Source organism: Ruditapes philippinarum, unplaced genomic scaffold (assembly GCF_026571515.1).
Source record: "Ruditapes philippinarum isolate M1 unplaced genomic scaffold, ASM2657151v2 ctg98_1_1_1_1, whole genome shotgun sequence".
NCBI lineage: Eukaryota > Metazoa > Mollusca > Bivalvia > Venerida > Veneridae > Ruditapes > Ruditapes philippinarum.
Window position 1 is genome coordinate 77,343 of NW_026857110.1, and position 15,682 is coordinate 93,024.

A 15,682-nucleotide genomic window follows, 5' to 3' on the forward strand; every position below is an offset into this window, starting at 1 on the left:
CAAGCATCTAATATTTCTCTAAATTCATTTTATGTAAACATTATGACAAAAATGTTTTCCCTTTCTAAAGAAGTATACATGTAGGCATAATGTGCAATTAAAGTATTTTATCCAACTTTGATGATAAACTCCTCATTCCCGATCTTAAACTGGTTTAACTTACAGATATGTTTTAGTTAACCTTACAACATTTCCTTGTATATATAAAATATAGATTTTGCAAGATTGTGGTAACATAAGATTTGTGTGTAAAAACTTAGATTATTTAAGTATTTCAAAATTTAATTTATTTTTAGAAACAATAAACTTCACGTGTTTGATATCTTTTTAAAACAGAGCTATCCTCATCGTCCCCTTAATGCATAATCTTACAACGATCTTCTGTCACAAAAAGATGGACCTTGATGTCTACAAAAGCAAAGACACACACAAAAAAAAATATTAAAAGCGGATTTTTCATTTCTTGGAAGAAATTGCGTTGGTTTGTATGAATCAACACTGTTTTCTTCTTAAACCACAAACGACATGCGAATATATACAACGTTAAATGTTGCATATAACGGTTGTAAATAGGATTATATGATATATAAAGGTACAGACACATTAAATTGTGAACTCGCTCGCTGTGAGTATACCGGATTTTATTACGTAATCCTTTCGTTATCGAATTTATTATTGCTAGGACTGGCGTAACACATTGTTTGAAAATGCAGAAGAAAAACTACATTCAACTGTTTTTAGTTTTATGTATGTGTTATATAGTTGTTGGAATAGATACGTTACTAGTCCGGCAGACGTTTGTCAAGAATTGGCTTCAGACAATAGGGAATGGGTCATCCATATCTGTTGATGATATAAAACTTTACTTTAAACAGCAATTATGGACTGATCACACAGGGGATAACTTGTTAGACTGTCGTGACACAGACTTTACCGGTCAATCAAGTAATTCTGTTGAAAACTGTTTACTGCATCAGGTACTTATGTAAAACTTTCTTTGTTATTTAGTTACACTTGTTATCGTTGTACTATTACATGTGCATTCTTTTTACGCTAAATCTTCAAACGTTCTTATATGTATCATTTAGAATAATTTGGCGAAATCTCAATTGCTAAAATGCATGTCTGACTAATGGTTGAGATAAATAATTGTGGTATTGAATGGATAAAAGTTAAATCGCATGACATTGATGAAGGGTAAATCGTGTAATCATTTAAAGTATATTTAAAAAAAACAGCGTTAATATTATAATTAAAACGGAACCCAGCACGATTTAAATGAAAATTGTTACATACAATCTACCCTATAAGCCCCCAATAACAAGCATTTAAACATGAAAAAGTTATTGAACATCTACAGATGTATTCATACGTTCAATTTACATGACGTTACCCTGACAAGTGGTGTATGGTCACCAAACAAATGTGTGTTTCCAAGTAAGAAAGGAATAATCAATACATGTAGCTAGTCAAATATTTTTTCAAATTATAAATTCCTAAGTAAAGTTTCGTTTTCAAACGATAAAGTCGATTAGTAATTACAATTTTGTACAATATATTTTTTAATTTTACTTAAAGGAACACATTAAACTTTAACACATTGTCATGTAGGATATTGTCAAAAGAAAATCCAAAAATATATTTGCGATGTCATGAATTCACGTTTGAAACAGTATTTTCTGTAAGGCCAAGCTTCAAATTGTAAGACTAAATTTAAAATTTATAGAGAAAACTTATAATAACCAGACCAAAATTAAAACTATCATGGATCCTTCAATTTGACACGTTAGTGCCATTCCATGAAAAGCGACTTAAAAGAATGCGTGTGTCCTACCTAAACGGGCGAAAAAAACAATAGGCGGAACTAAATAAAATGAAATTTTAAAAGGAGATCTTAGGTTATGAAGCCTGCATATCACAGATAGGCTGTCAAAAGACAAATTTCTGAACGATTTTTAAGGATCGGAAAATATAAAAAACGGTCAAAAAGTAAGAACTAAAGAATAAAAATTCCGCAAACACAACAATAATGTCGCGCTGAACGATACCTGATTGAATGTAAGGGGCGACTTTTTACGACCCTTACACGCGCAAAAGAACGCTAATGACGAGTCTAATTGAATGGATTGTATAATTTTATTTCTTCTTTGGATAGTCTCTGAAGTCAAGACAAAATATGTACAATAGTCTTTCACCTCGGATAGTAAACTTTGCAGTTGGTAAGATGGTTTAGATATTCTCAGTTTCAAAGATGATATCGATACAAGAAGGTCAAAGATGATATCGATACAAGAAGGCACTCACTAATCTTGATTGGCAAAAGTCATGTTTTGTAGTTACTCCATCCAGTAGAAAACTCATCCAGAATTAACTTTGACAATAGTTGTTAATACCTGTTCAAAGCGTATGTCACGCCTTCAGATTCATGTTAACGGTTATAAAAAAAAATGTGTGATAAAAGTTAATTCTCTCAAATTTTGTGTAAAACTTGAAATGCGTACGTTTACCATACATTTCTTAAAGGCACTTTATGAATTAATTTTTCTTTTCTTTTCAAGACGGGACAGCCATTCGTTTTATTGGTTAAATAATGGTTTTGTAGTATGTTATATGCTGGTCAGCTGAAAAATGAGCGATGAGTCTGAAATTATTTGAGATAAAGGTAGCAAAATATAAACAGAGTAGTATTTTGACTTCTATACAAAATTATAAATCACTGTAACTGTACTAATTTCCAAACAGAAGCAAAAGATGGTTCAGGTAATTGGGCCAATGAGTAACTTTAAGAAAACTAGTATAACAAAACACCATAGATAAAATTTTGAGAAATAAAAAAGCATTTGTGGGATATCATGGGCCTCTCAATATGTTTTAATATATGAAATATTGTAGTAAGAAACAATATATCCCGAACAGTGATTTTATCGCTAAAAAAAATCACAGTTTGGAGTTTGGATGCGAGGAATTATATCAAGAGGGCGTAGCCCGGGTGATATAATGATACGCAGCCGAACGACAACAGTTATTTGATCAAGCAATAAAATCACCGATTTGGACATATTATTTCGGTCCTAACACGACATCAACAAATAAATGTTGCCGTGCCTGTTAAAAAGCTGAATTGCGCCTGATTTGTTTCCGTACTTTTTTCAGCGCGTCACATTTTGAGTGGTTAAATCACGTGTATAATGATACCGTCACATGTCTAAATATAAAACGTCAGACACAGATTTTATTGCATAATAACACAAACTTTCTATTCTTCTATGTTCAAAAGGGGAAATGCGGGTCGTGTTAGAATATTTTATGATATGTTTTATAATACCGGTATGCTATATAATTTAAATTAATTTGTTTTCGTACTTATTTTCATCGCGTCACAGTTTGAGTGGTTACGTCACGTGTATAATGATTACGTCACATGCCCTAAAATAGAACGTCAAACAGTGATTTTATTGCACACTTTCGGTTCTTCTATGTTCAATAGTGAAAAATGCAGGTCGTGTTGAAATTCATAAAAATAAATTAATAATAATTCATAAAATATAATTTCATATATGTAATATAATAATTATGCTTTATAGTATGTTTTTTCTTTAACTATGAAGAAAAAAAGGTTATGTTTCGAAATGTTTAATTAAACTTGCTTTAACTTATTTTGGACATTAACTTAACCATTACACATGCATCATCTGTCTAGTTTAATTAGATTCTTTAAACCTTTTGAAACCGAGCAATTCTTCATATATCATTTATTTAATAGTAACATTATGAATGAATGTTTAATAGTAAGTCGCCATAGCTACAACAATCAGCACATTGGCAATTTGTAAATGTCGCAATTTAATTCTAATCTCCGTTACATTAATACGAATAAGGCATTCTTGTCATTTCACTTCATTTTAAATTAAGAACTAGGAAGCAAAATGATTTTGTAAAACTTTTTTGTAACGTATCGTCTGAACCAACAGTACACATTTCGTATTTACTACTGGTGCACGGTAAATAGCCAGTCTTACCGAGGATGCATTTAATATTGATAATAAATGCATTTACTGCATATACATGTATAACGTATGTATCCAAGGCCTTCGGTCGTGTATATAGCCGTCTCATATTGTTCATCTTTCAATCTGGACAAAACCATTCATCATGTTTTGATGTTTCAAAGTTCTGATTCAAAAGCGAAAAGTGCAAAATGGTCTGCACTGGTCGCATGGGTTATGGCAGTTGCTGCCAACTGGCTAAGAGTTAGTTTACCAGGTTTTTTTTGAAAGAAAAAAATTGTTATTGTCTTCGGATGGGCGCAAATATTTTTTTCTTTGCGTAACACTTTCAAATGTTCTCAACTTTCTTCCACTACACGTTTACAAAAGTATTTTGACTAACTGCTTTAGCTCAAATTATCAGGGTAACAAGGTTCCAAAGAAGAGGTACCAGTATGTACAAGTTGCAAGATAAGATTCGGAAAAAACCCACTGGGTTGCAAATGTTTGCTGACTGTAGTATATATAGATACAATAATTGTTTAGATTAATTCCGATACGAAAGACTATTATTATAAGGTTATTGTACATTGTTGAGCCTAATACTGAATCTATTGGGCGAGTACGCAGCTGTCAAACCATTATTGGACGTGACACTAGCCGAGTATGATATAGATTTTGCAGCTGTTTTGCACTAGAATCAGTGATCCGTTTTCATTAGTGGATAATGATAATGTTTTTTTTCAAAGGAAAGGTGAACAGAAGTTTGGATGTTTTTAGAATGTGTGTTTTTTTTCTATTTCATGGAAAACGTCACATCAATTTTTTTTGTTGTTGCTGTTTTTTTCTCTCTCTCTCTCATAATATTGTCATCTAAATACAGTCGAAACTGTACTAACGGTCACCTCTTATCGGCGGTCACCTGACCTTAACGGTCATTTTGGGACGCTCCCGACGAAAACCACTCTATTTTATACATCTGTTCAACGGTCACCTGCTGTCCGCGGTCAATGGTCACCTAAAATGCTTCCCGAATCTTAAAGTCGGTCATCTTAAGCGGTCAGCCAGGTGAAACGGCCAGGCAATCTTCTGCGGTCAGCCAGGTGAAACGGCCAGGCAATCTTCTGCCATTTATTTTTAAAGATGACACGTGTCACGGATTAACAAAAGCTACTTGTCAGGTGCTAGATATTAACACAAACCACAACATTTCAAGAAGTTTGCATAGTTGCTCATCCGTGTCGTAATTACAAACGTTTGGAACGTCTAAACGCACTTGCAATTCGTTTTTTTTGAGTTACTGTACGCTAGTTTTTTATTTTTCAATTTACCGATTTTAAGAAAAAAAGAAAGAAGAAAAAAATGCATTGTCGATGGCAAAAAGAAATTTCAGTTTATCCCGATTCAGATAAATTTTGTGCGTACATGGTACTTACCAAAGAAATGAAAATGAATTACATCGCCGATTGTCTAAATTCCTCAGTAATAAATTCATATAAACACTTGCTCCATGTGTGAAAATAAAATTGCATAAATATAATGAGGTCACTGTTAAATCACACCCATTAAGTACACACTAGATGACCTCTAAGAGGTAACTAGCGGTCTCTTCAAAGGAATCTTTGATGTTTACAAACCTGTAGCCCTGCTGTTTCAATCCGAAACATCAAAGGAAGTGCCGACACTTAGATGACATGTACACAATATTCTATCCATCAAAAGTTAGAAAAAGAAACTGTCATACTTTTTTTGTGGAAAAAATTAAACGCATTTTAAATTATTGTGCAAGAAGATATTTTTATGGGATAAATAGGGGAGACTGGGGTACTCTGGGACATGGGGCACTGCGGGACAATGGGATTTTTTGATAGCTTTTGTTCTTTGATTTAAACCTGATTTATGCAGATGATTGATCTTGTCAAGCTTTTTTCCCTTCAAAAGTTTCATAGCAGCAAATTGAGTAAAAATCAGTCTGGCGAGTACAATGCACTTTTTACCTTCCAAAGTGAAATTCTAGAAAATTCCTATATAGCTTTCAAATTCTTCTACATTGAATACTTATTTGTATCATATTAGTAAATGATAATGTGCTAAACATTGCCTTTATTTTCTGATTTGAAATAAATCTTGGTTTGGTTGTCTTTTTAAATTATTGTCACATAAAAATTGTGGGGGTGGTCGGGGTACTCTGGGACAACACTCTTTTGGATTAGACTTTCATGTGTATCAAACTCAAATTGACCTTTGATCTTTTATGACCTTGACCGTTAGATTATTGCATTTTCACTGATTTTTGCCATAATTGAATGTAACTTGGTAATTAATAAATGAATTATCTTAATGTTTTGGCGAAACAAAATTTTGGACAAGAACTTCTGAAAAGATCAACTGACCTTGACCTTTGAATGACCTCGACCGTCATGGCCATATTATTGAATTTTGATTGTCATATTTTGTCATTATGGAAGAATTTGATTCATATGTGGACAAAACAACACTTGTGATCAAAGAAACATATGGAAAAATTTAGATATGTTCTTGACCTTTAAATGACAATGAACGACAAATGAATGAATTTAGATTATATTTTCCTAACTTTGTCATTCATTAATATGGCAATGATTCATGCTTGGACAAAACAAGTGTGACTATACGCACCTATCAAAATTAAAATAAAAATAGAGAAATTTCAATAGAATTCCTACAGAAAGCCCCAAAACAGCAAAATTGAAAATGTTGCAGGCTCAGTTTGATTTCAAGCCTGTTCATTAACAGTAATGGAAAGTGCAATGAACCGCCCCCATCGGCTTAAGCAGAATTCCACATTTTACGTGCACTGGAACATCTAGATTTTTTAAACAACCGCAGATTTTCAATTCCAGTAATATTTTTGTTTCAATGAAATTATACATGTTGTCCTACGTACCCAAGTATGTCCCAGTGTACCATATATGGTGTCCCAGAGTGCCCCTAGCTCGGGGTACTCTGGGACATTTTAATGACCGTATTCTAATGTATATCTCCAAGTCAACTTAATCATTTTAGGTTCAGTTAGTTATCTGCTACATCCAGTACATATTGTCCTTTTCATCCACAAAAGAAAGCATCAATCCTTAAAATATGTTAAGTTGGAGATTGAAAATTATGATTTTTGTCCCAGAGTGCCCCAGTCTCCCCTAGTTTCAATTATTGACACAATAAAACGTGAGTGCATTTGTTTATCTGTGTTACATTCATGTAAAGCTTTATATGTTGGAAGGATTGTGTACATGTTAAACCATTAAAAGCATACGTTTGTAAATGGTCAAAAACTGATGATGATGATGATGATGATGATGATGATGATGATGATGATGAATCAGACTGGTTTATTTATACTTTAATCAGATTTATTTTACAAAGAAATGAATAATTTATTTGGATAAAAACTGGATCCTCCATTCAGCAGCCACCTGTCTTAAGCAGCCAAAATGACTGCATCCCTTGGCTGGCTGCTTAAGACAGTTTCGACTGTACTTTAATATCAATATAGATATATATAGAAGCAAACTGTAAATATTGATCTGATGATGCGCAAAAAACATATATTTTCTTGTTTCTTCGCCTAACACATTAATTACGTAAACAAGTTTTGTATCTTTATAATGAACATTTTGTTATTTAAACTTGCCTGGGAAGGGCCTTCATTAATGTTGGTAAAACTTGTGGCCTCAAACTGTTAACATACATGTTTCCTTATCCGTATTTATTGTATTCTGTTTTGTATTAATGTAATCTTTATGTTACATGTACATGTTTCAAGCAATAAAATATGATTAAATCAATTAGTGGATAATAACCTCGTTATTTCATAGTTGATCATTGTTTTTCAAGTACAATAAGGAATTGATATAAGTTTTTACCATGAAAAAAAGGAAATGAAGTACGATATGGATTTGATATAGGTATTTTGGATTCTAAAAATTAAAACGAGTCTATATCTATATTTTTGAACCTTGTAATTGGAATCAAGAGTAAATAGATAAGATTGAATCCAATAATTATTTTTATTGAAACACATACATCTTAACCCTTGTTAAATGTTGAATAGTAATTATTATTTATCTATTGATATACCATTTTTATGTAAGAAATACCTGGCACGTTTCGAGTGCTCTAACCATATGTTTAACATAGAAATGGGACATTACATTGGTATTGAGAAGTCAGACACAATGTGCTTAATTTAAAATTAAAAACTAGGAAACATATAATTTTGACAAGAGTTTCCTTGACATGACTTAAGATTTACCTCTCCCATCAACAGGAACAAACAAACATGCTAATGTAACGACCGCTACATTAATTCGTAAATCAATGTTATAATTTTATAAATATGTATCATTCGTTTTCTATTTTATTTTTGAAGAAAAGGAAAAGATATTTGATATATTTCATGAAATTAATGTTTCTGATTCGTATGTATATAAAAACAGAGTTCAGATTAAAGTACTGTCAAACATAAAATAAACGATGTTTATCATAAAATAGTTTTTTGCTTTACCCCTACCTTTACATTAAACAGGTACACATATCAAAATAAACAGTTTGCTTAGCTGATTAAAATTTAAGTTCATTAAAAGAAATGATAATTAATACGGTAAATACGGAAAACTTTATTTTGAAAGGAATATAGTCAAATATTATGAAAAACATGAACAGAACATATAGAATGTGATTGAATAGGTAAATATATTGTTACTAGGTTATCACATACAATAAACGAAAGAACATAAATTTTGAAAATTAGAGATCTTCCGAAAGGACGAACATTTATATCTATGTACTCAACAGACAAAACAAAAATTATCAGTACAAACTGAAGTATTGAATATTCAAACAACATTTAACATACCAATTTTATCGTGCACTATTATCGTTAGTAGGAATACATTTTCCCTTTCGAAATTATTTAAAATATATCGTATAAATATATTACTCATAATTTAAAATATTGTTTACTTTTGTAAATCTAGAAGCAGTTAAATTTGTATGCCCTTTTTAGTAGTGTAACCTTCTGATTCGACAGATATTCATCTTAGTGATAAAAGTAAAAAGTCAAAAGCAATGAAAGGAATATAAGCAATGAAAAGGAGTGTTACTTATACAACACAAAATGAAAAGAATACGTAAATTGATAATATTAATAAAACTGACGCGTTCCGATAAAAATAGTTTTTCTTCTGTCTATACTTGATTCGACCTATTTTCAAAAAAGCAATGTTGCAGATCTTTGAAAGATTAGGCCGTTATATTGACAAAAAGTGCTAAAATTGAAGTAATATTTTTAACTGCACTTAATATAAAAAATCTTATTCATCAATTATATCATTCTTGTAAAATAAGCGGAATTCGCAGCGTCGTTTTATGTTCTAGATGTAGTTCAACCTACTTTATAGACTCATATTATGGGTTTATTAATGTTAATTTTAATACTGATGTTAGACATATAAAATTGGTGTACGACATGTTTTGCATTTGCTAAAATTACATTAAAATTTCAGTACCTGTTCCATCTAAAACATGTTATTTGTATGATGATGATGTATGATTCCCCTTGTAGTTTGATTACTCGAAAATAAATTTGCAAAAAATCAATAATTATTAGTAGTTTTAACTCCGGATCACGGCAGTAAGCCACATTTAATTTACCAGAGCACCGTTCAGCCACCGTATGGGCAGGCTGTCAAGAAGTTTGCCAGTACTAATTGTCTTGCCTTCAATTTCGCATGGAACTGTAACATTATTATGTACATGCCACAGCAGAGGTACAGTGCATATGTCCAGAGAAAGAATTTCATGATCAATCACATCGAAAGTGACTTCCATCGTCCGGGAATCGAACCCAGGTTGCCCGACTCACAGTCCAACACTCTACCTACTGAGCTGACCGTACGACTCAGCAGCAAATACGGAGTGCTTCTGATCTCCATCAGTGCGCTGCTACGGAAGCCTGTATATCCGGTTTCAACTGTTTATTTGATGATTTTTTTTCTAAAAGAATACAGTTACTTTAGAATATTCAAATGAATCTTATTAAAGACATAGCACAGTTTAATAAAATGTTCCGAACAGCTATCATACATTGCATAGAAAGGTGATATTTTATGTTAATGTCAATTTGTACAGACTAGCGGAATAATCTACGTCATTTGAGTGTGTGATATTTGAATAATTTTTAGAATAATTGTAAAATCTCATTTAAAAAAGGAAATAAAATATGTCCGTTTACATTGTTATTTTTATAACTGTTTCATCTAATGTGTAATTGTGCTGTAAATATTTTATGTTATCCTATTAATGACTTTTTCCCTTTAAATTAATCATTATTACTTGACTCGTTTTTATCTTAAAACAACCTAAGATACACTTAAATAAACTCAGCGATCGACAAACAAAGAAACACATCACCTGATGCAAAACAAGATTATGTTAACAGCTAATTATTTTCATTTTTTGCTTAAGCCACATAAACATCAAATAATCTTTGTTATAGTTTATGTTGCATAGCTTAATGTTTGAAACAACCATACACATGTTTTTTTACATATAAATTAACTTTAAAGAAACTCCATTTGAGTCTCAAAACCTTAAAACGTGATATTTGAATGTCTTACATAGATCAAATAGGGCACATAAAACGAGAAGATATGCACAAAAGGATAAATACTCAGAAGTAAATTTAAACCGTATTTATGTTCGAGATTGAGTGAAAAACCGTTTCATTGTAGTTATTTTCCACAGTTAAAATAACTGTTCTTACAAACTAGATTAAGGGAATGATCTGAAATTGTGCACACAAGTTATGAGTCCACACCTACATCAAATGGTACATACATCTCTTAAACACGGTTTTATCAGGGGAAAATTCCTGATAAGAGGCCTTTTAAATACAGTTAGTGTTAACGTATAAGTGAAAGGCCTATTATGTCTCTGAATGTTTTTTTTGTGTATTTTTATAGTATTCAGAAAGTTATTCTTTGGTCAATAACTTGAACCATCTTTTTCATCTACTGTTGTTTTTTTTTTGACAAGAAGTACAGTTATAGTCAATTAATATTTTGTATGGGAGTAAAAATACTACTTTTTACATTGTGCTACTTTTATGATAAATAATTTCACATTTATTATAACAAGCATCTAAAATTTCTCTAATACCATAATAAATGATTATTTAAACATTATGAATATAATGTTTTCCCTTTCTTAAGATGTTTCTTAGGCAAAATGTGCCTTAAAGGTATTTTATAAAACTTTGATGATAAGCTCCTCATTCCCCATCTTTAACTGGTTTAACTTAGAGATGTGTTTTTTAGTTAACCTTACAACATTTCTTTGATGTCTATACAAGCAAAGACACACAAAAAATAAAAGGTGATTATTCATTTCCTGGAAGAAATTGCGTTGGTTTGTATAAATCAACACTTTGTTTTCTTCTTAAACCACAAAACGACATGTGGACGTATACAACGTTAAACGTTGCATATAACGGTTGTAAATAGGATTATATGATATATAAAGGTATAGAAACATTAAATTGTGAACTCGCTCACTGTGAGTATACAGGGTTTTATTACGTAATCCTTTCGTAATCGAATTTATTATTGCTAAGACTGGCGTAACACATTGTTTGAAAATGCAGACGAAAAACTACATTCAACTGTTTTTAGTTTTATATATGTGCGATAAAGTTGTTGGAATAGATACGTCAATAGTCCGACAGACGTTTGTCAAGAATTGGCTTCAGACAATAGGGAATGGGTCAGCCATATCTGTTGATGATATAAAACTTTACTTCAAACAGCAGTTATGGACTGATCACACTGGGGATAACTTATCGGATTGTCGTGGCAGTCAATCAAGTAATTCTGTTGAAAACTGTTTACTGCATCAGGTACTTATGTAAAACTTACTTTGTTACTTAGTTACACTTGTGTTCGTTGTACTAGAGTACATTCTTTTAACACCAAATCTTCAAACGTACTTATATGCATCATTTAGAATAATTTGGCGAAAGAAAAAAATATCACAATTGCCAAAATGCATGTCTGACTAATGGCTGAGATAAATAATTGTGGTGTTGAATGGATAAAAGTTAAATCGCATCACATTGATGGGTAAATTGTGTAATCATTAAAAGTATATTTGTATCATAGTTTGGGGACCTTTCTGTTGAGAAAGTGTCAGAGTTAAATCGTATACATATACATGCACAGTGCGGTAACTGGAGTGCAGGTATCAGTTACCCGCACTCCAGATCATGCCCGTTGATTGGCTCATTTTTGCTGGGGTTTACATATTGTGACGGCAGAGAAAGGGAAAGCGGCAGAAATATCATATTCAGATGCTCGATCATTGGTTACTTTTTCCCGGGGTTTAAAATTATGACAACAGGGAACGTGTGTTTATGTTTGACTATGATACAAAAGAGAAAGAACACCAAAACACTCGGCAGTCTGATTTATACTCGGGGGCTACGCCCCCTCGTACTAATCAGATAGCCTCGTGTTTCGGTGCTCTTTCTATTACTTAAAAAACAGCGTTAATATAATGATTAAAACAGGGACCCGGGACGATTAAAATGAAACTTGTTACATACAATCTATCCTATAAGCCCCCAATAACAAGCATTTAAACATGAAAAAGTTATTGAACATCTACAGATGTATTCATACGTTCATTATACCCCCACCACAAAATGTGTGGGGGGGGGGCTATAATGGATTCGCTTTGTCGCGTCGGTCGGTCGGTCAGTCAGTCGGTCCGTCTCCATTTTCGTGTCCGCTCTATAACTCCTATACCATTTGAAGGATTTTCTTCAAACTTGGCTCAAATGTTCACCTCAGCAAGGGGATGTGCAGAACCCATGTTGCCCATGTGTCAGCTCAAGGTCAAGGTCACAATTGAAGGTCAAATATCGAACACAATCATATATTAGACAGTATGTCGTGTCCGCTCTGTAAGTCCTACAGTAATTGAAAGATTTTCTTCAAACTGGGCTCAAATGTTCACCTCAACAAGGGGATGTGCAGAACTCATGTTGCCCATGTGTCAGCTCAAGGTCAAGGTCACAATTGAAGGTCAAATATCAAACAGTCAAATATTACACAGTATTACGTGTCCGCTCTGTTAGTCCTACACTTATTGAAAGATTTTCTTCAAACTTGGCTCAAATGTTCACCTCAACAAGGTAATGTGCAGAACCCATGTCACCCTTTTGCCGGCTTAAGGTCAAGGTCACACTTGAAGGTCAAAAATTGACTTAGAAAATGTTCTTAAATTTTAACATATATCTGAATATTTCTGAATCTAGGAAAGGTATTTGCTTGAAACTTAAAATATATATGAAGTGTCACAATTAAGATATGCTGGTCAAGTTTCATTACTCTGTATTACATTTTAACAAAGTTATGCCCCTTTTAATTCTTCAAATTTACATACAATCACATATTAGACAATATGTCGTGTCCGCTCTATAAACCCTATACTAATGTAAGAATTTTCTTCAAACTTTACTCAAATATTCACCTAAACAAGGTTATGTGCAGAATCCATGTCACCTTTGTGCAGGCTAAAGGTCAAGGTCACACTTGAATGTCAAAAATTGACTTACATTTTAACATGTTCTTCAATATTTCTGAAAACTAGCACAGGTATTTGCTTGAAACTTAAAAAATATATGAGGTGTCACAATTACGATATGAAGGTCAAGTTTCATAACTCTGTATTGCATTTTGACAACGTTATGCCCCTTTTTAAGTCTTTAAATTTACATACAATCAATACTAGACAATATGTTGTGTCCGCTCTATAAATTCTATACTAATGGAAGGATTTTCTTCAAACTTTACTCAAATGTTCACCCCAATTGGGCGATGTGCAGAACCCATCTTATCATTGTGCCAGCTTTAGGTCAAGGCCACACTTGAAGGTCAAAAATTGACTTATAAAAAAGTTAGTATATTGGGAAAATGAAAGGTTATTTGTAACTGTTTCGAACATGATTTGATAATAGATATTTATACTATTACCTGTACAATTAGTCTTTTCTTCACCAGAGATAATTTCTTTTTATGTATTTGTGCCACTAAAGTTATTCCCTTAACCACCTTTCCATGTCGTCTTCTGTCAAGGACATTGGTGGGGGTATGAATCGCATTCAGCGATAGTTCTAGTTTTACATGAAATTACCCTGACAAATGGTGTATGGTCACCAAACAAATGGGTGTTTCTAAGTAAGAAAGGAATAATTAATACATGTAGCTAGTCGAATATTTTTTCATTTTTATGAATTCCTAAGTAAAATTCCGTTTTCAAACCATTAAGTCAATTAGTATTTACAATTTTGTACAATATATTTTTTTCAATTTTACTTTAGGAACACATTAAACTTAAACACATTGTCAAGTAGGATATTGTCAAAAGAAAGGTAAGAAAATATTGGCGATGTCATGAATTCACATTTAAAATAGTATAGTACAATAGGCGGAACTAAATAAAATGAAATTTTGAAAGGGGATCTTAGGTTATGAAGACTGCATATCACAGATAGGCTGTCAAAAGACAAATTTCTGAACGATCTTTAAGGATCGGAAAATATAGAATGGAAGAACTAACAATACCGCAAACACAACAATAATGTCGCGCTGAACGATACCTGATTGAATGTAAGGGGCAATATTTTACGGCCTTTACACGCGCAAAGAACGCTGATGACGAGTCTAATTGAATGGATTGTATAATTCATTTCTTCTTTGGATACGTCAATCGGAAGTCAAGACAAAATATGTACAATTGTCTTTCACCTCGGTTAGTAAACATTGCAGTTGGTTAGAGGGTTTAGATATTTTCAGTTTCAAAGATGATATCGATACAAGAAGACACTAACTGATCTTGATTGGCAAGAGTCATGTTTTGTATTTACTCCTTCCAGTAGAAAACTGATCCAAAATTAACTTTGACAATAGTTGTTAATACTTTATGATTTCGATTTTTTTTCTTTTCAAGACGGGACAGCCATTCGTTTTATTGATTAAATAATGGTTTTGTAGTATGTTATATGCTGATCAGCTGAAAAATGAGCGATGAGTCTGAAATTATTTGAGATAAAAGTAGCAAAATATAAACAAAGTAGTATTTTTACTTCCATACACAATTATAAATCACTGTAACTGTACTTAAAGTCAAACAGAAGCAAAAGATGGTTCAGGTAATTGGGCCAATGAGTAACTTTTAGAAAACTATAACAAAACACCATAGATAAAATTTTGAGAAATAAAAAAAGCATTTGTGGGATATAATGGGCCTCTAAATATGTTTTAATATATATAATATATAATTAAGAAACAATATAACCCGAACAGTGATTTTATCGCTCAATAAAATCACAGTTTGGAGTTTGGATTCGAGTAATTATATCAAGAAGACGTAGCCCGAGTGATATAATGATGCGCAGCCGAACGATAAACAGTTATTTGATCACCGATTAGGACATATTATTTCGGTCCTAACACGACATCAACAAATAAATTATGTCGTCCCTGTTAGAAAGCTGAATTGCGCCTGATTTGTTTCCGTACTTATTTTCAGCGCGTCACATTTTGAGTGGTTACGTCACGTGTATAATGATACCGTCACATGTCTAAATATAAAACGTC

General features: G+C 32.3%; 1 protein-coding gene across 2 annotated transcripts in view; it reads left to right on the plus strand.

Annotated features, from left to right (window-relative positions):
- The first annotated feature begins 561 nt into the window (after window positions 1-561).
- Window positions 562-15,682, plus strand: part of LOC132748800 (metal cation symporter ZIP14-like) — a 36,892-nt gene continuing 21,771 nt past the window's right edge. The window contains exon 1 of one of the 2 annotated variants that reach the window (XM_060738435.1): window positions 562-977. In XM_060738435.1, the coding sequence (XP_060594418.1) occupies window positions 708-977 (270 nt within the window). In that variant the 5' untranslated portion in view covers window positions 562-707. Of the gene's footprint in view, window positions 978-11,549; window positions 11,920-15,682 lie in introns of those variants that run through there. The other variant, XM_060738436.1, reaches the window with a different exon arrangement.